Genomic DNA, 25872 nt, shown 5'->3' with positions numbered 1-25872 from the left:
CTATTAATACCCTAATAATGGGAAGCTCTGAAAGATCCAGGAACAAAAACTGTTTAAGAGCTTTTGAATGTTGCCTCAAGATGGAAGAGGTAGGCTTCATAGTACATTCCTGTAATCCCAGCACTCAAGAGGCTAAGGCAGGATTGCTGTTTGAGGTCCACCTGGTCTACATAAACAAGTTTAAGGTCAACTTGCACTAGAGTGAGACTGTCAAGAAAGGAAGAAAAGATGGGGGAGAGAAATGTGGAGCAACACCACATGAAGGTCTTAAGCAGTACAGGTGAGAATGTTACTGAGTCAGTGGTACATGCCCCCCAAATAGCAAAGATTTGGTGATTGGATGAAGGGACTACAGGAGAAGTAATCAAAGACAGGCATTTTGGGCTAAATGAAAGTATTTGAAAATTTTTAAATTTTCAAACTATAGTCCTGCCACTATTAAATATTTGAGCTTACTAAAACTTGTGAACATCAGTTTTAAATTCTTGTCGGTTTTCTACTGCCATTAAGATAAATTTAAACAGTCTACAAGTCTTGTTCCCACAGTTTGACTAATTCTGCCTTCTTCATATGTACTACACTCCCGTCTGCCTTAGGATCATTGCACATATTTTCTTAACCCTAATTACTATCTTAATATCAACTTGTTTTCTGGATTTCAACTGAGCCGTTATTTCCACCTGAGATTGTCATTATATTTTCTTACTCAGAAATCATACTCTTCAGAATCTAACAGTTTGTGGTTCCCATTATGTACTCTTAATAATTATACTTTCTCTTCAGAGAATACAGTAAAGTTATGTTTGCCTAAATACTTTATCTATCTTCAACAATCTGTATGTCATATGAGAGCAGGAAGCGCTCTACTACTAAAACCCTAATACAGACCAATCACACAGCAGGCATTCCAATTGAAGAATGAATAAAAATGGCAACCAAGAAAACTGAAGGCTGACTTCAGATGCAATTCAATCTCTGTTATTCACTAGCAGTCCTGTTATCAGGCTAATGTAGAGTAATTTTATCTTCTGTAAAACAGGATAAAAATAAACAGCCACTTTGTGTGAAAGAACACACAATTTAAAGTCTGGCAACAGCTTTTCCTTTTTAGCAAGTGAAATACTCCAAAACTGTTTTGCTGAAGATAGGAAGCAAATGAGATATTCCTCAAAATCAGACATAAAAATTGAAATAAGCACGGGAACTGTGAAGTATGTGTAAATGCTGATGACCTATTTTCAAGGTTTTGGCTCTAATACTATAAAACTTTTTTTAAGAACAATATTGCATAGGAAATTTTCTAAATCTTTTTTAAAGGTATTTTATTTTTCTGTTGTTGAATACACATTTGTCTTACTGGCAGACCAGATAAACAAGTATATAAAGGAAATACTAAATTTTTCTTCTGGCTGAAAGTCTTTAAACTATGCAGATTAAAATGTCTCGATTTAGCCTGAAGAAATGGTTTTGAGTCATACAAATCTTTTAGAAGAAAAATACTGTTCAAAGGGACTCTTTTAGCTTTTAACATATTTCCAGAATAACTCTCAAAAAAAATTCAAAAATACTCATTGACTACCTTAAAAATATGTCAATACATATGGCTTTATGAACTTCTAAAATTTATAATTTTTATTTTTAAAAAACCCCAAGTTTTAAATAAACTGCTAGCAATATCACTTTCTTCACTTTCAAAAGTGCATATTTCTGAGAGCAGAACATACATATGCTTTGAACAAATAATGATTTTCACAAATGAGAAAAAAAAAAACACAATATCTTAAGGGGGAAAAGTTTTCAACAAAAGTCATCTTTAAATATACTGTAGTTGGTGACAGTTTATTTTTTTGTCTTATACCATCTGAATTCCTATGAGATGCTTTGGCAGTTTTTAGACATACCACAGTCTCTATCAAGAGTCACTGACAATAATGTCCGTGGAGAGGGCAAATGGTTTGATGGCTCAGTCTGAATAGACACATTAACGGGCTGGTTCTCCAAATCAGAGGCATAGATGCACTCTTCTCTTACATCAAGAGTTTGTTCAACTGAAGCTGCCTGAGGTGGAATACTACCCACAATTTTGCTGGCATTATTCAAATTGTTAGTAAGTGTGGTTGTGCCACACTCCTTGTCCAGGATACCAAATTCATCTTCGATTGTAACTACATCTTTAGTTTCAGACAGTCCTAAGGAGGAAGCCAAAAATTCATTTTGCATAGAGTCTTGAGGACCCCTATTATCACATTCCAAATCTGCCTTTATCTCTGAATCCTTATCACTATCACTATCAATGGTAATAACAACTGGGGAATGTGTATTATCTTCATGGTGCTTCTTATGCTTCTTTTTGTGTTTTTTCTTCTTCTTTTTATGATGTTTAGTTGTATCAGTAGCTTTTCCTTCATAAACTATTTCCACGCTTAGACTCCGGGTCCTCTTTTTTCTTCTTTTGTGCTTTGTCTCTCTGTCTGATGATCGGCTGTCTGAAAAGCTGTCACTCTCATTTTTGTAGCTTCCATCAAATTTTGATGAAGATTTTTGGTAATGACTATCCTTTACTTTAGAAGCAAATTCCCGAGATGGTTGAGCCACTTCGTTAGCACCTTCCAAATGCCGTGTTTTATATTTTCGCTTTCCCCCAGGCTTTTCATTTCTCACCCGATCAGGTCCTGTAGATGCTGTCCTTGACCTGTTACTAGATAGGCTTCTTGATCTATGTCTTTCATAGTAGTAATATTTCCTTTCACTGTGATTATTCTTTTTCCTAGCATTTATTCTTTCAGAAAAAGACTGAACTCTAAATTCAGGACTTAAAGACTGTCTAGAAAAATGGGCTCTGGACAGAGTCCTCCTCCTATAAGACGATTCATAGCCATCCCTATCTTTGTTTCTACTGTAATAGGTATACTCCCACTTATATCTGCTACCATAATTATTCCTTAAGTAGTAACGATCTCTATTTCTGCTCTGTGATCTTCTTTTGCTGTGATCACTGCTCCGAGACCTTGATCTGCTTGTGCTTTCACTACTTAGAGAAAGTGTTTGGCTTCTTCGTGACCAACTGCTCTCTCTAGTTCTTGATCTCCTTTTATCTCTTCTCCCTCTAGGTCTGCTGCTCTCCCTACTTCTGGACCGTTTACTTTTCATTCTTTTCTTTCCATGGTGCTTTCGGTGATTCCTCCGATCATGCCCATTTCTACTCTGGGAACGTGAATCTGAACTTCTAGATCTTCCCCTCTTTCTGTGTCTATGGTTATATGGGGAATAGACTCTGTCTCCTCTCATAGATGAGCTCAGATCTCTGGTAGCTGACAAACGTTTCTCTTCCTTCTTTGATTTGATTCTTGTACTAGATTCACAATGACTTTTATTCATTTGCTCATCCTTTCCAAGGACAGAGTGTGGAGTTGAACCTCTACTAATATCACTATCAACAGAACTGTAAGATTGCTCTTGTTCTTGCATCTTCACTGTCTCCATTTTTCCGTAAGAGCCTAGCTCCTCAGAATCTGATGAGAGTTCAACAAGTTCTGGGGTCCTCTCAGCTAGTGGTTTAACAAACCCAACAATGACACAATTATCTGAAGAATCACTGTCGTTATTTAAGTCCTCATTGGTTTGTACATCTTGTAATCGAGATGGGGTTCTTCCTGTGACAACTTCTTCATCAGAACTGTCAGAAGTATTTAAAAGGGAAGACATGGCAACATGTACCTGCTCTGAGCTTGAGTAAGATGGTCCTGGAGTTTCATCATCCCACGGTGCCTGACTAACAGTGGCTACATTAATATCCAGCTCTTGGGTTTCAGTCTCATCTGGAGATATTGTTATTACTGAAGAATCAGAATGGCTGCCTTCTTCATATGGAGCAGGGCAATCATAATTAGCATGCTGGTCAAAAGCTGCCATATTAAAAGGAGACCGAGCAAAACTGACAAATTCATGTATAAAATGATCAGTTCGATTAAGTAAAAATGGTCTTAAGTCAGACACAAATGCTTGACTCTCCAAGTCATAGCGAGTAACATTACTCATGATGATATGCTGGACAATATTGACTAAAGACCCATGAGCTCCAAAAAGGACTGTAAGTTCACGTTTTAACCAAGGGACGAGTCTGTGAAGACAAGCTGGATTTCTACGGAAAAATTCAGCTGAAATATCCCTGTAGCGGCCACCATCTTCAATATTTCTAACTCGAGCACCAGCACGATACAGAGTTCGTCTAAAATTAATAATATCTTGTTCCTGAATTTTCCGCAAAGATCTCTCACCTGTAGTATGCTGTCGCATCATTGCAATCTGTCTCATAAATTGAGGAAATTCATCTCTAGATCTACCTAACCTCTCAAATACAACTCCACTATCTGGAGGAGTAGTAGTTCTTCTACTCAAAGTACTACTGCTAGCTGAATGCAGAGAAGCACTACGTTCTCTTGTCATAGTTGTTCGGTAGCGAAATCGTCGTGCATTCGGGGTATCAGAACTATTATATTGAGGCCTTAGGACATACTCCTTGAAGTCATCTTCTGCCCTCACAGAGTGGAAAATAGAGTCAAAGGGCTGTTTACACAGTGGACATTCAGCTTTGTTTTTTGACCACTCCTGTACACAGCGAAAACAGAACTTATGTAAGCAGCGATCTAAGTAAGACACATTATCAAATCTATCCAAGCATATAGGACACTTAGAATCAGGAGATGCATCAGCTGGTACTGTCTGTTGCAATTTGCTAGTGCCAGCTTTAGGTGAAAAGTTGTCCATTTTAAATTCCTTAGCGGCTGATGCCATTATCTGTAAAAGGGAAAGAAATATATCAGTAACCTGACAAGAATGACGACTAAAAAATCTGAACAAATTGCAAATCAAGACCTTGGAACATTGGTGAAAATATTTGAGTGATTCGTTTTTATTATAATATAAAGAGACAAAGTATCATAGTAACACAGTACTTATAAAAGCATAAATGGTAATAAGAGTTGAATTCCATTTTGCACTATCAGTGTTACTGTCTGTCTTGAATTTTATCTGTAGGTTAGTGATAACAGGTTCATAAAGATGAACCTCATAAGTTCATAAAGATGTCAAAAGGCATTAAAATGGTGCTTATACTGTATATATACTATATACATAAAATGGTGCATCCATACTAAAATGAGGTCTCAAATGTAACATTCTACTATTCTTTTTTTTTTTTTTTTTTTTTTTTTTTGTCTTTTTCCTTTTTATTGGTACCGGGGATTGAACTCATGACTGCCTGCTTGCAAGGCAGGTGCTTATGCCGCTGAGCTAAACCTCCAGCCCCTACATTCTACTATTCTTAAAAAACAATTTAGTTGAGAAGTATTTAGTATACACAAAAAAGGACAAAAAAAGACAAGTACTTATATATTCACCACTCACATTTAACAAATTTTTTTTTTTTGGTCTTTTTCTTTTTTATTGGTACCGGAGATCGAATTCACGACTGCCTGCTTACAAAACAGGCGCTTAGGGCTGGGGATTTAGCTCAGCGGCATAAGTGCCTGCCTTGCAAGCAGGGAATCGTGAGTTCGATCCCTGGTACCAATAAAAACGAAAAAGACAAAAAAAAAAAAAAAAAGCAGGCGCTTATGCTGCTGAGCTAAATCCCCAGCCCCACATTTAACAATTTTTAAACTGATTATCCCAAATGTTTTTAAATGTCCCTTATCTTCCATTCCTATTTCTCTCTGGGAGAAAAGGGAAATAAAAGGCAAACACCACAGTCTTTAGCCAATGATATTTCTATGTACAGTTGTATCTTTCATACCTACATACCCTTCTAACACTACTGATTCATTCACTTTATATGCTTAAATCAATTCTATGGTTTTCCATGATTCACAAAAACCCCCAACATCGTTTAGTGAAGATTAAATAAATGCAAAAGAATTCTAACAGTGCCTGGTTCATAGTAACTGAAGAGTAAAGGTAAGCCTATTATTACAACTATTATTATCACTATATTATATTGTAGTACTATTACTATACTATATCGTTAATTACTGATACATTTCCAAGCATTCCTTAGCTTTATTTAATCACTAAATACTAAAATTGTTGGTTAAATACAAATAAGGTAAAATTACTGTATAATCTAGCAATTCCACACATTTACCCATGAAAAATGAAAATGTCCAAAAAAACCCTTGCATGTAAATTTCACATTTCACAGAGTTAGTCATAATAGCTCAAAAGTGGAAACTGAAATCTCCATTAACTGAGGATGGCTCAAAGTGGCTTACACATAAAATGGACTGTCCAGCAATAAAAAGTAATGAATACATTTACATCATAACATGGACATATCTTTATATTCCACCAAATGAAAAAAAATAGTGACAAAGACCACATATTGTATAGCACTTATGTGAAATATAGCAATAGGCAAATTTATGAAGTTGGGCAGTACAGTGGCACTGACAATGAGGTTTCTGGGATTATGAAAATTTTTACAATTAGACTATGGTAGTAATTCTGCAACTATGTAAATATATTAAAAACCAATGACGTGTGGATTTAGCTCAGTGGCTTAAGTGCCTGCTTGGTTATGAGTTTGATCCCCAGTACCAAAATAATTTACACTACTTCAAAGATGTACGGTTTTTTGTTTTTGAGGCAGGGTCTTGCTATGTAGCCCTGGCTGGTCTCGAACTAATGGTGACTTCCCTGCCTACGCATCAAGATTGCTGGGATTACATATGTGTGCCACCACAACCTGCTCAAAGAGGTAAATTTTACAGGCAGAATATAGTTTTATCTCGACAAAGTTGTTAAAAAAAAAACAAAACACAAGTTAAGCCACAAAACAGGGGTGGTGAGAAGCATATTAAAATGTGAAGACCTGCAGGAGAGAATCTGCATTAGGTTGCAAAGACAAATCTGATGGTAAGCACAGTTAGGGCTTCAGATACTAAAAGCAATTTGTGTAAAGAGTTCCCTACCCTGGCAAGCTAGGAATTAGGAACACAGATTAACTTTCCACAAAGGAGAAAATTATTCGGTTCTTTCTGACACCACTTTCTAAACACACCCTCCCAAATCCAAATAAAATTTGTCATCTGTATAATTACCTGATTAAATCAAACCTTTCCTTTCTCAAATCTGTTAGTTTTAACAAGGTCTCATTATTTGAGAGAATTTCAGATAATCAACAGGTATACACATCTGGGGAAAATGGAGAATTGGGAGGATGAAATCTAAAGAAGACTATAGATCTGACATTTGAAAAACTGCCTAATAGTACAAATGCTGAAGTACATTTTTTATAAAACCACATCTCCTAAAAGTAATCTTCTATGGCATTTCTTAATTTATTATTTGGTATAAAATACAATCATTTGTGGATTATTTCTGAGTGATAATTATAATGCAGTGCCAATATCAGACTCACCACTTTTTATTGTTTTTGAGACAGGGTCTCACTTGTAATTTAGACTGGCCTTGTACTCACTATGAAGCCAAGGCCGGCCTTGAGGCAATCCTGCTGCCTCAGTCCCCCAAGTGCTGGGACTATAAGTATGTGCCACTACATCCAGCTTTCCATCACCTCTTCAACTGTGTGACATGGAGTTATTTCTTGAGACTTTAAATGTTCTCAATGTTTAAACCGACTAAGTAACAATTCCCGTTTTAACATGTGGTTGTGTGAAGGAATATATTCTAAGTACCTAAATATTCAGCACTGTGTTTGGTATACACTAAGAACACAAAATTGTTTTTCCTTCTTTAATTTCGGGTGATCAGTATTTATCTCAGCAATGAAAAAAGAACTAAGACAGACTGACTAGATTTTACCAAATTCAATTTCAATTTCAGCAATAAAAACTTCCCTCTGAAGCCACTAATTATGACTGAATGTAAATCTTCGCATTTCATAGACTAGAAACATAAAACCCTCCAAAACAGAAACACATCACTGTTAGCTTAACTTCTGAATAGTTGTTTCTTACCTTAAGTAACCTGGAAACTACCAGCCAAAAATTCTACTTAATTTTCTCGTAAGTCACAATGAGCTTTGTCTGAGCACTGCAATTCTGGCCTCGGCTGTCCACGAGGAAAGGTGCTCCAACTGGATAGTCGTTTAAGTCACAGGCAGACAGGCCTGGCCCAGAATGAGTTTATACAACTGCTTGCTTCGGCTGAGAACTGAGCCAGCCAGGATCTAAGGACCATGTGCATTATATAACTCCCACGAACGGACACAATGTCATTCCCATTTTACAGGCGGGCGCGCGGGGTTGAGGACCTCGCCAAGGTCACACTCCCAACCCATGCAGATGCGTCGATCCGGACTCGGTGGCCGTTTTCATTCTCCCAAAGCCCAAGCTCTGTCCAGTCCGCGGCTCCGTTCGCGCCCAGGGAGCGCAGCCTGGAAAGGCCTCCCTGACTGCCGAGCGCCGCTCCACAGGTGGGCCGGAGGCACCCCCACCCCGTGGCGGCAGCCCGGGTCTCCGTCCCGCTCGGGCGGGCGCGCCAGCTCGCCAGGTCCCCCGACCCCCGCGCCCATTGTTCCCGACCCGGCTCACCTCGGAAGACGCCGGCGCAGGCCCGGCCGAGGCGCTGGAGGAAAGCTCCCCGCGGCCCGGGAAGCTCGGTCGGTGACGGCAGCAGCCGCGAAGGCGGACCCGGCGACTCCTCCGCCTACCCCCAGCAACCGGAGAGGGCGAGGGCGCGTCCCCCTCCTCGCGAGACAGCGGGGACCCCGGCGGCGGCGGTTGGGACCCCTGTGACGGAAAACGCACATCACCAGGGGCGGTTGGGGGCAGGGCAGAAAACAGCACCCTCCCCCCGCCGCCAGCCTCGCGCGCGTCAAAACACAACCCACAACCTCTCCCCACCTGGCATGCGCAGTGGGGAGGCGCCGCGCTGGGGGCGGGGCGCAGTGCTTTAGGCCGAGGCTTGGCCCTTCCCTGGCCGCGCCCGGGTGGGGAGCAAAGTTCCTGATTTTTGGAAGGTTTGGATTTGTTTTGTTTGCCAGTATTGGGGATAGAACCTGGGGCCTTCGTACTGAGCTAACCCGGCCCTTTGCATTTTTTTGAGACAGAGTTTCGCTAAGGTGCCCGAGGTAGGCTTGAATTTGAGACCCTCCTCCCTCAGCCTCCCAGAGTGCAGTTACAGGTTTGCACACTAGGCCTAGCTTTAATCCTAGCTCTTCTAAAGCGCTTGGGCTACAGGACACAAGTTTAACGTCCGTTCCCCACTTACCATAAAATACAAAAAAAGGACCACAGTGTTAAAACCTCTCACCAAACTAGAAATTAACAATTATTTCCTGCACCTCCTGTTACACAGCTAGGAATTAACACTGGAATTCAAATGGAACCCAAATCCAGAGCCCAATTACTATCCTACAGTCTTCAGAGAGAGATCTATTCCAGTGAAAATCATCAGGGCCTGAACTCTTAGCCTGGTAACCTTTTAATCCCCAAAGACTGCTTTTCAAGCCAGGCACACATTGTGCAATTCCGGCACTCGAAAAGCTGAGGCAGGAGAATCACCACAAGGTCGAGGCCAGCCTGAACTGTATAGAAGACCCTGTCTCAAAACAACAAAAAACAAGCAAAAAATAGTCTGCTTTTTTTACCATCCCATTCCTCAAAGTTTTGATTAAAACTGTGCTAAACCGATACCAAAAAGTACACAAAAAGAACATCTGAGCCAACAGCAGTCCACGGTCAAGCTCTACCACAGATGGCTCAAAGGAAAAATCCCCAAGCCGCCCAATTTGGTAAACTGGCATGCCAAACTACCCTATTTTGGGCTTAATATCTCAAACATGTTGCAGTCCTAATAACAATAAACGCTTGCTGATTGGCTAACGTATTATGCCGCTAATGGGCACTAGGTAGCTCTTCTTAGAAATATCATTTACTGTATATATCAACGAAACTACAGTCAAGAACTTGTTGAAGCAACTCGATTAACGATTCCAACTATGATTCGTCAGCAGTATAAAATGGTATTCTTGTTTAAATTAAAGAGCAAAGTGTAAAGGTCCATACAGTATTGTGGTAACAAATGCGAAGCAATTGTTAATTCTTGCAGTCTTTAGCACAAGTGTTAAGATGTGGACTTTTCAAACTGTTAAAAGCACACGACAGCACATTATACTGCATTAGTACTGCACTTCAAGTGGCAATTTAAAAGTTGGAGGGCCACGTCTAGCTTTCTTTGGCGGCAAAAAAGTAAATTTAACCCTATTTTCTCAATCCCTCTATATCTTCCCTGAAAGGCGGGCTAGGACCGGGGTCACATGACCACGCCTCCAACTCCGGGCGGAAGAGCACAGTTGAGACAATGGGAAGCGTCCCGAAGGCGAGTGGGAGAGCGGCCGTGCCCGGCTGAAACATGGCTGCTGCCGCGGGGAAACCAGCGCCCGAGAGGTTACTCTAGAGCCTGCAGCTTTCGCCCGTTGCCGCCGACTGTCGCCTCCTTACCATGAAGCCTGTGAGCCGCCGTACTCTGGACTGGATTTATTCAGCGGTAGGTTCCCGACCTCGGGTGCTCCACAGTGCCAAGTCCCGTGTACTGCGGGCCTCCTATTCTTCACCGCCTAGAAACTCCAAAACCCATTCTAGAACCAAACGGTTCAGTCTCTCACCCGGACTCCGCCTCTTCCTGGAAGACCGTGTCTTCCGCTTCTTACGTAAAGGCTCCTGGGTCTCCTCTCCCTGGGTTTCCGAAATTTCTGCTTTAGCAAAAATTTATAATAACCTAGTGGGAGCAGGGAGCAATTACCACGCACATTCTTTTTTTCCCCCCAAGTTGCTGCTAGCAGTCGTTTTACTCTCCTGGGGATACGTCATCTACGCTTCAACAGTAGTTGCACAGCGACAGCTAAGGAAGAAATACCCAGACAAAATCTTCAGGATGAATGAAAATTTGTAACTTCTAGGTTTTTCACCAAATACAGTTCCCTCATGTTTATGTACTTTGTATACGTAAAATTTGTAATACAGAATTCCCAAATTTAGTTTTGTATATTCCTTTATCGTACTGCAAACGGGCTGGCTGTTGATGGGACAAAAATACCTGCCTTATGTAACTGAAGAGAGAAAAAAGTTTCTTTTGATCCAGGGTTTCAGAGGTTTCAACCCATGGTTAAGAGGCTCAAAGGCAGAAAACTTTCAGGTGTAAAAGGCCTGGTGCAGAAAACTGCTAAATTCATGACATCTGGGAAACAATAAGGGAAGACCTAGACAGAAACATAGACACAGTCCCCAGGGTCACACTTTCATGATACCCCGTGCGCATTTAACTAAGCATCTCTCAAACTCATCAAGTTGAAGATCAAAATTAATCATCACACAACTTTTTTAGATAGATCTAACAACTTGTGAGCATCACATCATAGATAAAAAGTCAAACTTTTAGCAGGGCGTGATGGTGCATGCTTGTAATCCTAGCACTAGGAAGGGTGAAACAAGTAGATCATTGGAGGTTCAAGGCCAGCCTGAACTGCATAGTGAGACTGTCTCAAAAAGACACACACACACACACAACGTTAAGCTTTTCAATCTGGTTTCTAAAATACTTTAAGAATATTTCAAAAAGACTTTTGTAAAAAGGCCAATTTGTTCTTATGTGTGTTGTGTTTTTTGCAATATTTCATTCTATTGCATACCCTCACAACAAAATATCATTCTGTTAGAAAAAAATTATCATGTAACTAATACATCCTATTTTCAAGTCAGGAATGGTCAGGAAATGTGGTTGCTTATATAATTAGTTGAGCACTTCTGTTTATACCTATTATCAAATTCAAAAAGTCCAAAGTTGTACAATGTTTGGGAAGAAATATGAAAACACTTTTCTTAGAGTAAACTTTATTAGTTACTTTTCCAGGAAACCTACTCAGTTAATATAAGAAGAAAAAAAAAACATGGCTTAAAAGCCTTTGACATTTTAAAATAATCTTCAATGATGTTGATCAGGAAATTCTTTCATTGGTGGAATTACTTCTCCAGTCTCCAAAATTGTATCACCCTAAGAAAACAAAGAAGGATTTAGTACAAAAACCTTAAATTTACATAGGTAGGTAGTTCACCTGTACTTCATGTTGGCCAGACCCTAAATAGAAAAGGTAGTTAAGCTCTCACATTGTCACCTAACCCTCACCTCCTTTTTTTCTTTTCAGACAGGAAACAAACTGCACTCTGTGCAGTTTAGGCTGGCCTTGAACTCACTATGTGCTCCAGGCTGGCCTCAAACTTGTGGCAATCCTCCTGTTTCAGCCTTCTAGGTGCTGGGCTTACATATATGTACTACCACACCAGGCTTGGCATTCACTTCACTTTAAAGAGGACCCAGGCAAAGCAGAACCCGTCTAAAGATAAGCAGTATTCACAATTTTAAAGTACTGAGGAAAAAAATAAGAAGTTTCACTCAAACACAATAACCAAAAGAGTTGTGTTTTTCAGGTGTTGAAAGGATAATCTTTTTGCATGATCCAAGAAATAGAAGCCCTAGAAAGAAGTTGCAAGGGCTCAATTCATTATAAGGAAGTAATGTATTCTCAGCAATTCAGTGTGAACCACTGATTTTCCACTGGGTTTACATGTAGGAAATAATGAATTTTTGGCTGGCAGCTGGTCCACGTGACTTTAAACCTAGGTACAGTGTGGTCACCGTGGGGATGGGTTTTGAAGCCAGAATCAAATAATGAGACTCCTAGAACCTCCCCTGACAAGCTGTATAACATTAAGCAAATCAGATAACTTCAGTTTTAGCTGTGTGTTTTAACAGATATTCAATCATCCTGCCAATCCCTGAATGACTACTTAGAGTAGAATTTGTTCAACTCCCAGCCCTTCCCCTGCCACTTCATGAGCTGGTACTACTTAGGACTGTTATCTGATGAAGAAATAGTTCTATATTTAAGCCCACTAAACATTTTGTGGTAAGCCACTAAACTGACAGTTATTACTGGAGCATTATTCTAACACAAAAAAGGCCTTAAAATGGGACTATTACTATTGTTATAAAAGGTAAGCTACATGGCACTGGCCTAGTAGTCCAGTGGCAAAGGCACAGGCAAATAAGGCAGTGGAAACTACTTAGCAAAATGTCTCCCATAATGGGAAGCTGAATGCCTAATGAAGTTAAAGTTTCTAGAAGTAACTTTTCAGAAAAAAGTTATATGCTTGGATCTTACTGGCTAGTTTGGTAATGTACTTGAAGAAACAGTAACTCTGACAAGTGACTGATTGGAGAGAAGAAATGTGAGAATCTAAAAATTCAGGGCTTAGTAGTATTGAAAAATCAGATGGCTTTCAAATTCCTAACAATAAGTCATAATATGAGCTTTTTAGCAACACAGTCCAATAAAAGTAAGCAGAAAGACTTAGTTCTATGGTAAAGATCAAAATGAAGGTAGCTCTTAAACTAAATTGTTTCAGATGTCCTCTACATAGCTGCCACAGGAAGACATATGAGGCCAAAAAAAAATGAGGGAACTTTCCCAGAGTCAAATGACTAGAAGTAAATGATTAGGTGCTTATTTTTCTTTGCTTGCTAAATGTTAAGGGAAATCTGTGGTCAAGGAAATCCAACATTCAGATTATAAAAGCCTGTGAGTGTTTGAAATTACAATTACTTGTGGGACTGAACCTATGAGCAGGAGGCAGAATTTGCAGGTTGTACAACTCTTAAGGACTACTTACCAATACCATTTAGCTGTGGTCTAAAAACATCCTGGACAGAGCGAGGGACCAGGAAAAACAATGGATAGAGGTGTTCCTTCCAGGAAATAAGATCAGCGCCCATTCAAGTAATTTTCTACACATGAGTCTTTACAATATTTGACTATTAAGACCTCAAAATTGTCAAGAAAAAGTGACTGCTCTGTTTCCCACATCCTACCACTGAACCATGGGTATGGGGGTGGGAGAGGCTACAATTAAATGTTTTGTCTTCCTAGTTCACTGGTCTTCAAATCAAGAGAAGTCATATTTGAATGTGACAGACACTACTGTGCATCACCTGGAGAGCTTGGATTGGGGGCTGACTACAGTTATGAAATGGTCTTTAGGATCTTTTTTCTCTAGGGGACAGACTGAGTGTTCTATGTGTAAGAAGAAGGAAGCAAAAAGCTACTGGTGCCTAGAAGGATGGACTGTGGCAAAGATTTCATGCACGGGAATCTCAAAAACTAGGAAAGAACCCATGAATATTTAGGATAGTGAGAATGAGTTCTGGCCAATAGGATGTCAGAAGTAATGTAAGATACTCAAATCATCTTTATACTTTAAAATCATCCAGAAATATTTAGCCTTTTCTTCCTCCCAACGCAATCTAGACTGTCTCACTCTAGAGTGATAGCTATAGAAGACTATAAAATATAGCCTGATTCACTTGTGATGTCAAAAAAAAAAGTTTTGTTAAGATTTGTGTGGTTCTTGGGGCTCAAGCGGGATTTAGCTCAGTGGTTCAAGCACTTGCCTAGTAAGCATGAGGTAGTTGAGTTCAATCCCCAATACCAAAAAAAGCAAACCAAAAAAAATTGTTTGAAAAGCCGGGTGTGGTGGCACAGTCCTATAATCCCAGCACTCAGAAAGCTAAGGCAGAAGGATCACTGTGAGTTTCAGACCAGCCTGGGTTACAAAGTGAGGCCAAGGCCAGCCTGAAACTCTGTCTCAAAAAGACACACACACACACCAAAAAAAAAAAGATTATGAGGTTTCTACTGCTTATCCTGTTGTAAAACAGGTATCCAAGTAGACATTCTTTAGTTTCTTACAAGGAGAAATTCTCAACAGGCTCAATGGCATAGAAAGAGAAAAGAACAGGAAGATTTAAAAAAAAAAAAAGCAGAAATTCTATAGAAGCACAAATGTGTTCTTCTAGAGAGTGCCCTCCTTTTTGTTTGAACAAAAATGGCAAAATACATAAAAACTAAGTAAACATAACTAGAATGAGTAAATGTCAATCACCCAGCTAACAAAATCAGCAAGAGAATTTCCTATTGTGAGACCATCTAGGTCCTGACACGTATCAATTATACACAAGGAAATAATAAAAGAAAAATCCTATTTATTTCCTAAAGCAAAATTACAATTGAGATGGTTAGCCAATTTCAATAGTTCTCTCTAACATTCTTACTGTAACAAATAATGGATTATTGTGACATGTATCATTTGATTAAAGTAAAAGTTAACCCTGAGTTTGGCTAGTTTTGTTTGGATACCATTAATACTATCTCCCTCTATATAATCTAGTTTAGCATCAAACTCACTATCCTGCTTTGCCTCAGCTTCCCAAGTGCTAGGATTGGAGGTATAAACCACCACACCCTGGGGAGTTTTTATAGTTTAGAATTTATACTTATGGTTGTTTACTGATTATCTGTGCTTAGAAATAAACCATAATGAGTATTTTACTGTACTAAACAATAATATCCACAACAGCTAATAAAACTGCCAACTGACCACTTAACAGTCTTAATGCTGAAAGAATTTTCAATTAGTATTAGCGCCTAATATTCACAGCATAAAATTTTAAATACATTAATGGGTTTTGTCTTCAGATGAAAAACTTCAGGTCAAACCATGAAAACGAGGCACAAAGCTACACAATGAGAGAAATCACAGAGAAAGCTGCTATCACCATGCTCAGGTGTCTGCTCAAGTTCAGAGCCTACATACATCACTCAACATGAGTCAGCACTAGGGAAAAACTGTTGCTACTGTCCGCTCACTTTAGGATAGTCAAGGTCATAAAAAAAGTTCAAAATTAATGTTTCCATTTCCCATTTTCAACTAATTGCTATCTCAAACTATTTCTTCCTTTTACTTTTTTTAAACAACACAAAAACAGGCACCTCAGCTAACATTTAAGAAGGAACATTTTAGACTAATGATCAATTGGGTCAGTATAATGAAAAAAGAAAAATGAGTTAACTTACTGGGAATATTCGGGGCTTCCTTTCAACGATGGCATATGGTTTTTTCTGCAATACAGATAATTCTGTGTCAATTATGATTTTAGAGTTTCTTCTGAAAATAAGTAGATCACATCCCAAATTTTAATTTAAGGCCCAAACTTACACATAATTCCAGACTCATGCACCCAACTATTTATTCAGTATCTCTACTTGACTATTAACAGGCATCTAAAACCCAGCTAGGTCTAACATTTACCTTCTCCCAGCTCCAAACTGCTTCTCATGTTCCCTGTCTTTTATTTCCCTCATTTCAAAGACCAAAATCATCAACTCCTCAGCAGATCCTGTTGAATCCACACTAATACTGTACCCTGTCTCCAAGTGCTTTTCCCCACCTCTAGGACAATCACCCTTGCCCAATCCTTTATCACTTTTTCACTTGAGCAGCTGCAATAGCAAGTACTGCTTGCCTCCCTGCTTCCATTGGTGACCTCCATAATGAAGGTAGACTAGGGTAATCCTTGTAAGGGGTGTACTTTTCTGCTCAAAATTTCATAATTATTAGAGAAAAATGCAAAAGTCCTTGCTCTGATCTGTAAGACCCTACAAAAGCTAGCCCTTGGCATCGTGTCTGATACTCTACCACTCTCTCCTTCACTCACTGTACTATAGCTACAGCTGTTCCCCAAGCTGTTAGTTCACTCAAGCTGGTTCTGTGCCTTTGTATTTACAGTTTTTTTCTTTGTATTTATTGATTCCTTTATCAGAAATGGTCTTCCAGATATCTGCTTGACCTAAAATCTCATTTAATTTATTTCAATTTTTAATTCCTCAAGTCTAAGTAAAAACCCTTGTCATTCTTTCTCTCTCTTTTTTTTTTTTTTTTGCTTTTTTGAGATAAGGTCTCACTCTGCAGTTCAGGCTGGCCTTGAGCTCATTTTGTAGCCCAGGCTGGACTCAAACTTGCAGTGATCCTCCTCCCTCACTCTTCCAAGTGCTAGAATTACAGGTGTGCACCACCATGCTGGGCCAAATCATTCTCTTATCTTTTAACCCTGCTTAATTTTTTTTTCTAGAGATACAACCACTTTCTTATGTTACATACCTGTTTACATAAAAACTATTGTAAATACCACAGGAAGGCAGAGATACAGTCTCCTTTGTTGTTGTTTCTCTGTGTGTAGTACACGGGGCTGGGGATTTAGCTCAGCAGCATAAACACCTGCCTTGCAAATGTGCAGTCATGAGTTCGCTCCCCAGTATCGATTAAAAAAAAAAAAAAAAAAAGGCATGCATGCGGAAAGGTCAAAATAAATTTGTTGAATAAATGTACTTTTAAAGCAAATGGACGGATGTCTAGATAGACAGATATACGATTTCCCACATACAAATATTTAAAACATTGGTATGATATAAAACATGGCATGCTATAAGACATGAATGTAAGACACAGGGAACTGGAATATGAGGAAAAACTCAATACAATTAGGACTTTACAATGAGGATATAAAGTGTTTTTATTTAAGAACTGGTCAGGCTAGGTGTGGTGGCATCTACCTGTAATCCCAGTTACTCTAGAAACTGAAGCAGGAGTATCCAAAGCTCATGGCCAGAACACTTATTGAAATCTTATCTCAAAACATTAAAGAAGAACTACAGATATAATTCAGTGCTCCCTTTTAAATCCCAAGAAAGGGAAGGGGGAGAAGACTTTCAAATGTTTTCAGAGAGACTATAATTGAATTAGGCATCAAAGGAGTTAGTGGAACTATATTTGGCTCTAATGTTATTAAAGGGGCCTACCCCACCTACCCAAATAAAAAAAGATAGAAAAAGAGTGTCAGTGAGTGGCCTTGGGATCTCAACTATGACTAAAGATACACCTGAAAGTGTGAATCCCTGAGATAAGTAACCCTACTAATGCCCTGTCAGCTGCAGCTTGTAAATCTGCCTCTCATGGAATGTATGTTATCTCTTGAATCCTAGAAAATTTCAGTGAAATATCAATTGTAAAGCAAGTTTAACCCAGTATATAAATAGAAAAATATTAACATTTGAAAATTCTGAAAACACTGACATAGTGTTTATAATGTTTAAGTTACTGTTACTAGTAGAGAGTCTTAAGAGATTAGGTTTAGGATTCTAATTAAAATGGATAATTGGTTTGGACTTGTAATTTTAAGTTCAAAAAATTTTGCTTCTTAGAATCAGAAATTCACCCTATAAAAATTTTACCCAATTCTTTACGAACAGAAAACGCACTCCTGGGTGTTACAAAAGACCCTGACAGGAAGTAATATTTTTGTTCTCTAGGGATTACATGCTAAACTACTGAAAAAATAACAGCTGTGTAACAATATGAAATGACCTTTGGCACTGGTGAACATAAAAATTTTTAAGCCCAACAGATATGTAAGCCATTATCTGACCCTTAGAGGTATTAATCTACTGTGTCCTAGTAATGATAGGATTTTAGCATGTAATCTGTTAACTTCTGGTGTTTCTTCTCCCTTTGTTTTTTGTTGCTGTTTTGTTTTGTTGCTGTTGGGTTTTGTTTTGTTTGAGACAGGCTCAATGTGTAGTCCAAGCTGGCCTAGAACTAGCAATCCTACCTCAGCCTTGAGTGCTGGGATCAGAGATGCACCACCATCCCCAGCTTCAAAAGTGTCTTTTGGCTTTTCTTCTTCTTCCCTGCTGTCTTCACCCTAATCAGACTAACTGATTAACATTACTACACCGCAAAAGGCTAATCTGCCTGGTATCTGACTTTGCTCCCTTTAGTTCACCTAGATATAAATGTTTTTCTACAGTTTTCCTCACATTCATCAATTCACTCTCATTTAAGAAAGCTGCTTACTGCCTATCATGTACAGCTCAACCTCTTCTGCCTAGTGTTCAGGACGTTCCACAAACTGGTCCCAGTCTACTGAGTCAACAGAGCCTTCCACTCTATTCATCACTTCATTCTTGGGCACATATGGCTATGTTCACTATTTACTCCATAGCTCTCCTAACCGGAGTAACATTTCTCTGGCATATTTTTACTCAAGTCGTATCTGTTATCTGACATTATACACGTTCCTTGAAGTCAAGAAATTTACTTTTGTAATTTTTTTCTATAGTAGTTCATACCTGTCATCCAATATTATATACATTCTTGAAGTCAGAAATTTATTTTTGTATCTTTTTCTGTACCAGTAAAGGAAAATGATATACTAGGCACCCCATTCTTACGATCAAGGGACATAATCTCTTAAGAACTAAGCAGAGAACTAAGATGATGTCAGAAATCAGAATTTTAAAGAGCCTATCAGTCAGCAAAGAACTAATCAATATTTAGAAGTAATTTTCTGAGATCTCCAAACAATTTTGATTATTTATTTCATGTTCCCTTCAACAAGCTAACAAAGAACATCAACTGAATTATCTAAAACTTGTTGGGCAATTCTTAGCTTTTATTTTGAAGTAATTGTAAACAAAGTTTTGTAAGAATAATAAAAAGATTTTTTTCTTGAATTGCTTTATAGTAAATTGCTGACTGGATAACTATTATGTCTATCCTACTGGAACAATATTCTTAAAATAATTATAACCACCAAGAGCAGTAGGTAAACACTGACACATTACTACCTCTATCTGGCCTAATGAATACTTTCATTTTACCAACCCTCTCAGTAATTGTTTGAACACCATTTACGTAACTTGCTCTCCACTGACTGAATAGGATCTTGAAAATCCTGCCTGTTCTTGTAATGAAGTCCACTATTTAAGAACTGTATTAGCAAAATGCTTGGTGGGAGGCAGTGTTGAGGATGGAACCTTGGCCTTACACACACTAGGCAAACACTCTACTGACGTATATCCCCAACCCTCAAGAATTATAGATAGATGGCACATCTCGTCAGTATTCTTCAATCTGGAATAATTCGGACATCATTTAACTTTCATGACCTTGACATTTTTGACAGTAACAAGCCAACAGTTATGTAGAACAGTCCCTCAGTTTGGGTTTGTTTCCTCATAACTGAATTCAGCTTATGTATTTTGGCAGGGATATCACAAAATTAATATTGTTTTATTCTTATTGTATCTTTTCAAGTAGCACATAATTTAAGTTTCTCCCATTAGTGACACTATTAAGGTCTTGACTGCCATTATTTATTTTAATGTTCATATTGTCACTATGAGAGTCCTTTCAACCTTATTCTATGTCTTTTTTTATATTCATATTATTCTTTGTTCATCCCTTTACTTTGTAGTTCAACAATATGTTCTAAGCTCTTCGTTTTGTACTTTTCCCAATGCAGCCTTGGAACCACCCATTTCCAAGGACCTCTTCATCCTTTTGGTGGAGAAATGTGGAGCACTGCTTCTTCAGGGCTTCTCAGTGGATAAAGATAGAGAATACATATATACAAGCCCACACATATAAACCCCTTTGTATCTATATTTCTGTATCTGTCTATGAACACAGAGTAAAAGCCATGAATTCACACCAATACTTCCAATTCCATTCCAGCACAAGGGTTGTTTTTTTTTTTTTTTTTCTTTTTCATATATGTAGCTCCCATTTCAAAGAGTGAAAATCTTGGATACTGTTATCAACGTATGTACTCATTTGAATCAATCACCCTCTATACATAACAGATCTCCTGTCAATACCACCATACCCCAATCTGTATAACCTCAGCCATTTAGGGTCTTACATCTTACTCTGGGTTGCCACCTCCAATACTGTCCCATAGCACCTTTCTCCAGATGTCCTACTCCCTCTGCTCAGATTCCAGTGTCTTATAGCAGGCTGCTGCCAATGCTACTCCTCCCTTTTGGAGAAATGCCTGATTCCAGGTCTGGGGCAGGAAAAGTTAAACTGAGTTTGGAAAATACTGTTGAGTTAGAAAATAAAGAAGTACCTAAGGATTGTTCACCTTCCTCCCTGGCAGTCCAATCAGGATCTATCATCCACATCGCTCATTGAGAGTAAGAATGCACTTGTAGCTCTGTGTACAACAGTCTACACAGGGCAGCCCCACCACTTCCTCTTCTATACCATTCTACAAATATGCATATGCCCTCCTCATTGTGGGATTCAGCATCACACCTCAGACTTTGCTAGCCCTGGTCTTTAAAATATGGCAGTTAGCTCTACTGAATCAGCTACTGTAAGATCTTTCCGTGAAAAATTCATTTTTGTACATCCAGGATTCTAAAGAAAGAAAATTATGAAAAACTCGATAAAAACAAAGAAAAGAGAAACAAAATGACAGCATAGATGCCACTTATCTATTTGAATTTTATACCATACTTACGATAAAAAAAAAAAAGACAAAAGTTGGTATATTTTCCCCTTTTATTCAAGATCCTGTGTTTACACTAGTATTATTAGCTCATTTACATTCTCACCATTTAAATATTACTTCTACTAGGAAAAGCATTTCAAATTGTGAACTAATATAAAGAGTAGTTTTTAAAATATTGTTTCTTTAAACCTTTTAACTAAGAGGACTCAAAGTGCTTCCAAGTCAGCAGTAAGTTATTAAGTGCAGGTTTTTTACACAAATATGGCATGCCCACATCAGAAATTAATTTGCATAATGTAAAAATAAATTCTGAAAATATAATTAAAACATACTTACAGCCATATGATACTTGACATAATAGTGAACAATCCAGGCTGGTATGAGTACATGAGTAACAGCAAAGATACTGCGCCAGTACACCTTATATATCTGAGGGAAAAACACACACAAAATAAAGATATCGTTTTTTATGTTTATCATGATTATTTTCCAAATTTCTAAAAAGAATTTACCTTTCTATAGTCTGTAGATGACCTCACCCCATACTACTTAGTAAAATGGAGGGTCTGTCACATGATACTGTACATACAGCCCAGGGTAAATAAGGCCTAAGACAAGTAACATTTTGGTATGGCACATTAGACTTTTTGTTTTCCACAAAGATTTCTGAAAGTATGTATCAATACTGTAAACTTGTCAAAGGTAAAACATGGCTCCTAAAAATTCACAGGGAAACACAAAAACCCCAGAATAGCTCCCCCGCAAAAAAACCTAACCAAAAGTAACAAAAGCAAAGGTATTGTTTGATTTCAAACTAAACCACAAAACCATAGTAATAAAACAGCATAGTCCTGGCATCAAAATAAGACATGTAGACCAATAAAACAGAATAAAAGACACAGAAACAAACCCATGTAATTATAGTCAGCTGATTCTGGACAAAAGCACCAAAAATATACACCAGAGAAAATACAGTACAGACTGTTAAGATTTGAAACTAGATCCCTGTCCCTCACCCTGTACAAAAATTAACTCAAAATAGATCGAAGACCTATATATAAACTTTTAAATTACTAAAAGAGAACCTAAGGGAAGCATTTGAAGCTGTAGGCACAGATAAAGACTTCCTGAATATCACCCCAATATCTCAATACATAATAGCAAAAATTGACAATTAGGAATATATCAAATTAAAATATTTCTGCACAGTAATAGAAATAACTAAGAACAGACAGCCCATATAATGGGAGAAAAATATTTTCTAGCTGTGTTTTGACAGATATTTTAATATTTTAAAATTCAAAAACACAAAAAATCAAAGATCTCAACCAATAAGTGGCAAATTAATTGAAGTCACTTTTCAAAAGAAGTACAAATGGCTAATAAATGTATGAAAAACACTCAACATCTTTAATCATTAAGGAAGTCCAACTTAAAACTATAGTGAAACTCAATTTCACCCCAATCGTAAAGGTTATGATTAGAGTACAAAAAATAGTAAATACCATCAGGATTGGGAACGAGGAACCCTTCTACACTGCTATTAGGAATGTAAATTAGCATAGCAACTAGGAAATCAATATGGACAGTCCTCAAAAACCTAAACACAAAGTTACCCATCCTCAATAAAGTTATAGAGCTACCCAGTTGTACCACTCCTCGGTGTATACCAAAAGCATTAAAGTCAGCATACTGTAGAGATACTGGATACCTACGTTGAAGACAATGTGCCGTGCACAATAGTCAAGATAAGAAACCAAGGTACCCAAAACACATGAATAAAGAAAATGTGGTACAGTACATAATGGAATATTACTAAATCATAAAGAACTGCCAAGTGTGGTAGCACGTGCCTATAGTCCCAGCACTTGGGAGGTTTCGGCAAATGGACTGCCAGGAGTTCAGTCTCACGCTGGACTACATAGTGAGTTCAAGGCCACCCTGAGCTACGTAGTGAGATAGTGTCTCAAAGTAAAACAAAATCATAAAGAATGAAATTTGTCATTTGCAGGAAAATGGTTGAATCTTAAGGTAGTGCTTTATATTACAAGCAGCCTAAAAATATCATGTTAGGGCTTATTTCCCACCTAGGTCTTATTTTGGGAGAAATATGGTAGTTATAAGTTAGCTGACATTAAGTGTGCCAATGCTTCAAAAACAATGTTTTACATACTGAGTTAGGGGTGTTCCAAACTCATTCTGACATACTATTTGTAAGAGAAAGACAAGCTGGGTGTGGTGACATATGCCTATAATCCCAGCACTGGGGAAGTTGAAGCAGGAGGACTGCCATGAATCTAAAAAAAAAAAGAGAGAGAGACAGACAGACGGAGAGAGGAAAGATGGAGAGAGGGAGAGCTCGAGCGAGGACTCAAGAGACAAAGGAGATACTAAAGTGTAACTTCATGGCAGCTAATTTGACTTAAACACACCTATTCTGCCAGGGAAAAGTCAAACTAGAGTCTAAATATTACTACAGATGTAATTACAGAAGAAAAATCAAAGTAAGGTAAGATGAAATTCAACAAATAATATTTACTCTTAAATTACTGGCCAATGAGTGAGATTTCAACTTTCAACCAGTGACTGTCAAAATCAACAGGAAGTATCAGGGATATATTGTGATAGGCTTTAATTAAAGAGTTCAATCTTACCACTATAAATCTCTCAGAAAAATTTACACCAATTCTCATGTACTGGACTCTGTAGCACAATAAAACTAGATAAGTGTGCTTTTCAACATGAACTTCAATTTGTACCTCTGTGTCCATGAGTAATTCATTGAATTTGTTGTAGGCCTGTCTTCGCAGGTTTAAAATGAGGCTTAAATCATTTTATACTATACAGGAGTAAAATGAAAATAATAAATGTAAAATCCTCAACAGAATGTTGCACATACATAATGCGCACCCAATGCACCTTATTAGAATTACTGTTATTTTTATTAGCCACTGTTGTGGGTAACAGAAAGCAATTCTGCTAGTGTTCACCTTCATAACTGTTGTGATTAACAGACTTCAGAGATACATCCAGCATGCTGAAAATAAAAACTTCAAGTGAGTGATTCGGTCTATCAAAATGTCATCTTACAGAATAACTTAAAAGTAAACAGTGGCAGTTTAGAATACGACTCCCTAAGCGTACAACAATACCTTGACTTTTTATTCCATAACACGGGCTGTATTACCAGCCAGGGGTCCTCTGGTGAATGGGTACAGTGTATAACTTCAACCTTAAAAGCAAGGCTACGGTCCCCAAATACTGAAATCACAGAAGTTTAATTCTACTGGATCCTTGGCTGTTGTTCTGGGAAGATTTCTACACCACACGTGCAGCATTCTATAAAACGCAAGATTCGCCCCAGTCTCACTTCAGTTGACAGGAATTGAGCATAGTTCTTCAAAGCCAGACGTACTTCTGGACTTCTGATTCCACAACAGGACTCTCAGGACAAGACAGTGTCCTCACTAAACCTAAGTACTTTTGAATCTGATTCTCTCTCGGCAACTCCGGAGACTTGCGGGCTCAGAATGTCAGTCCCTGTCATGGGCTGACGCCCAGTGGCCTGGCAAGGCGCCACAGAAAAGTGTGTACCGAGACGGGGACGCTCCCTCACTCACCATCTGCTTCCAAGGGGCCCTGTCCTGCAAAAATGTATTCCAGAACTGCTCCAGAGGCCACATCCTCCTGGGGGGGAGCACTGGCTCCCGAGCACTCAGCTCCTGGTCCTTCAGCCATCGTCTTCTCAACTCCCGCAGCTGCTGCAGCCGCAGTTTTTCATCTGGCGTGTACCCGGTCATCTAGCCGCTGACTGCAGGAGGAAAATTACTCGAACCTCACTTAGGAGCGCTCCCACTCCGCAAAGCGACCTTTAGAGGACGCCTGGGAGCCGCGCGCGTCATGACGTCACATCCTGAGTCCGCCTCCGTAGCGTCGCTGAGCGCCTAGAGGAGCAAGCGGATTCAAGCATGCGCAGAGCTCTCCACCTGCGTCTTATTTTGGCCTAGTATACAAAAGGAGGGTGGGTTGGTGATCCCTTAGTAATGGGAAGAGGAGGGTAGGGACAAGCAAGATTAAATTTATAAAAAGCAATCCCTAAAAATCCAGTCTAGAACGCCACATGTGGGTCAAACCGATATAATGGGTAGCATAATCTCAAAGAGACACACAATTCTAATAATCTTTAAGCCAGTTATTGCATATCCATAAAAATACTCCTCAAACACACGCAAAAAACAACTGCAGGAAAAAAAATCTTGGACTATTTTAAGCAGTTGTTGAGAATAGTCTTGGTGGTTGAAGTACTGTTACTATGACACTGAAAATAAATGTTAATGTTACTATTTTTGCTATAGGTGAAAGGATATTGTGTGTGTGTGTGTATATATATATACATATATATGTATATATAATGAGATTAATTTAAAATCCCATAGTCCTGAATTCTGAGTAGGAAAAATCAGTATGAATTTGTGATGTATTTTATTTTTAAAAAGAGGTATCATTTTGTCTTAGCCTGTTGATTAAAAAATGTTTAATGTTTAAAAAGTGGTCAGCCCTGTAATTAACCATCTTTGGTTCCCAAACTCAGCCACACACCAACTAGGCAAGCTTTTCCACTGAGCTACAACCCCAACCTTACCTCATTTTCCATCCAAAGGTGCA

At 38.5% G+C, this 25872-nt stretch overlaps 4 protein-coding genes across 6 annotated transcripts in view; 1 reads left to right on the top strand and 3 right to left on the bottom strand.

Annotated features, from left to right (window-relative positions):
• The window catches only part of Rigi (RNA sensor RIG-I), a 65969-nt gene extending 55373 nt beyond the window's left edge, over positions 1-10596 (bottom strand). The window contains exon 1 of the mRNA XM_063226782.1: positions 10464-10596. The gene's annotated coding sequence lies outside the window, so the exon portion shown is untranslated. The remainder of the gene's footprint in view (positions 1-10463) is intronic.
• Topors (TOP1 binding arginine/serine rich protein, E3 ubiquitin ligase) lies at positions 1306-10619 on the bottom strand. 3 transcript variants are annotated; one of them, XM_003470669.4, is made up of 3 exons: positions 10464-10619; positions 8553-8750; positions 1306-4797 (listed from the first exon to the last, which is right to left on the bottom strand). In XM_003470669.4, exons 1-3 carry the CDS (start codon positions 10464-10466, stop codon positions 1870-1872), a joined length of 3129 nt encoding a protein of 1042 aa, XP_003470717.2. In that variant the 5' UTR covers positions 10467-10619; the 3' UTR covers positions 1306-1869. The 3 variants fall into 3 exon arrangements, with proteins under 3 accessions (XP_003470717.2, XP_063082833.1, XP_063082829.1); XM_063226763.1 differs by lacking the exon at positions 10464-10619 and adding an exon at positions 7977-8188 and having other exon boundaries at positions 8553-8694; XM_063226759.1 differs by lacking the exon at positions 8553-8750 and having other exon boundaries at positions 10464-10599.
• On the top strand, positions 10055-10999 carry Smim27 (small integral membrane protein 27). The gene is made up of 2 exons (XM_063226803.1): positions 10055-10509; positions 10792-10999. The coding sequence occupies exons 1-2, from the start codon at positions 10465-10467 to the stop codon at positions 10912-10914; spliced, it is 168 nt and encodes a 55-aa protein (XP_063082873.1). The 5' UTR covers positions 10055-10464; the 3' UTR covers positions 10915-10999.
• Positions 11000-11835: 836 nt separating this feature from the next.
• Positions 11836-25121, bottom strand: Ndufb6 (NADH:ubiquinone oxidoreductase subunit B6). Its single transcript, XM_003470823.5, has 4 exons — positions 24828-25121; positions 21544-21636; positions 15929-15973; positions 11836-12012 (listed from the first exon to the last, which is right to left on the bottom strand). The coding sequence occupies exons 1-4, from the start codon at positions 25005-25007 to the stop codon at positions 11944-11946; spliced, it is 387 nt and encodes a 128-aa protein (XP_003470871.1). The 5' UTR covers positions 25008-25121; the 3' UTR covers positions 11836-11943.
• Between the last annotated feature and the right edge of the window lie 751 nt (positions 25122-25872).

Source organism: Cavia porcellus, unplaced genomic scaffold, assembly GCF_034190915.1.
Source record: "Cavia porcellus strain 051 isolate PalLab524CR breed Dunkin Hartley unplaced genomic scaffold, mCavPor4.1 scaffold_1, whole genome shotgun sequence".
NCBI lineage: Eukaryota > Metazoa > Chordata > Mammalia > Rodentia > Caviidae > Cavia > Cavia porcellus.
The sequence above is the reverse complement of the archived record's forward strand: the minus strand, read 5'-3'. Positions and strand labels throughout refer to the sequence as shown.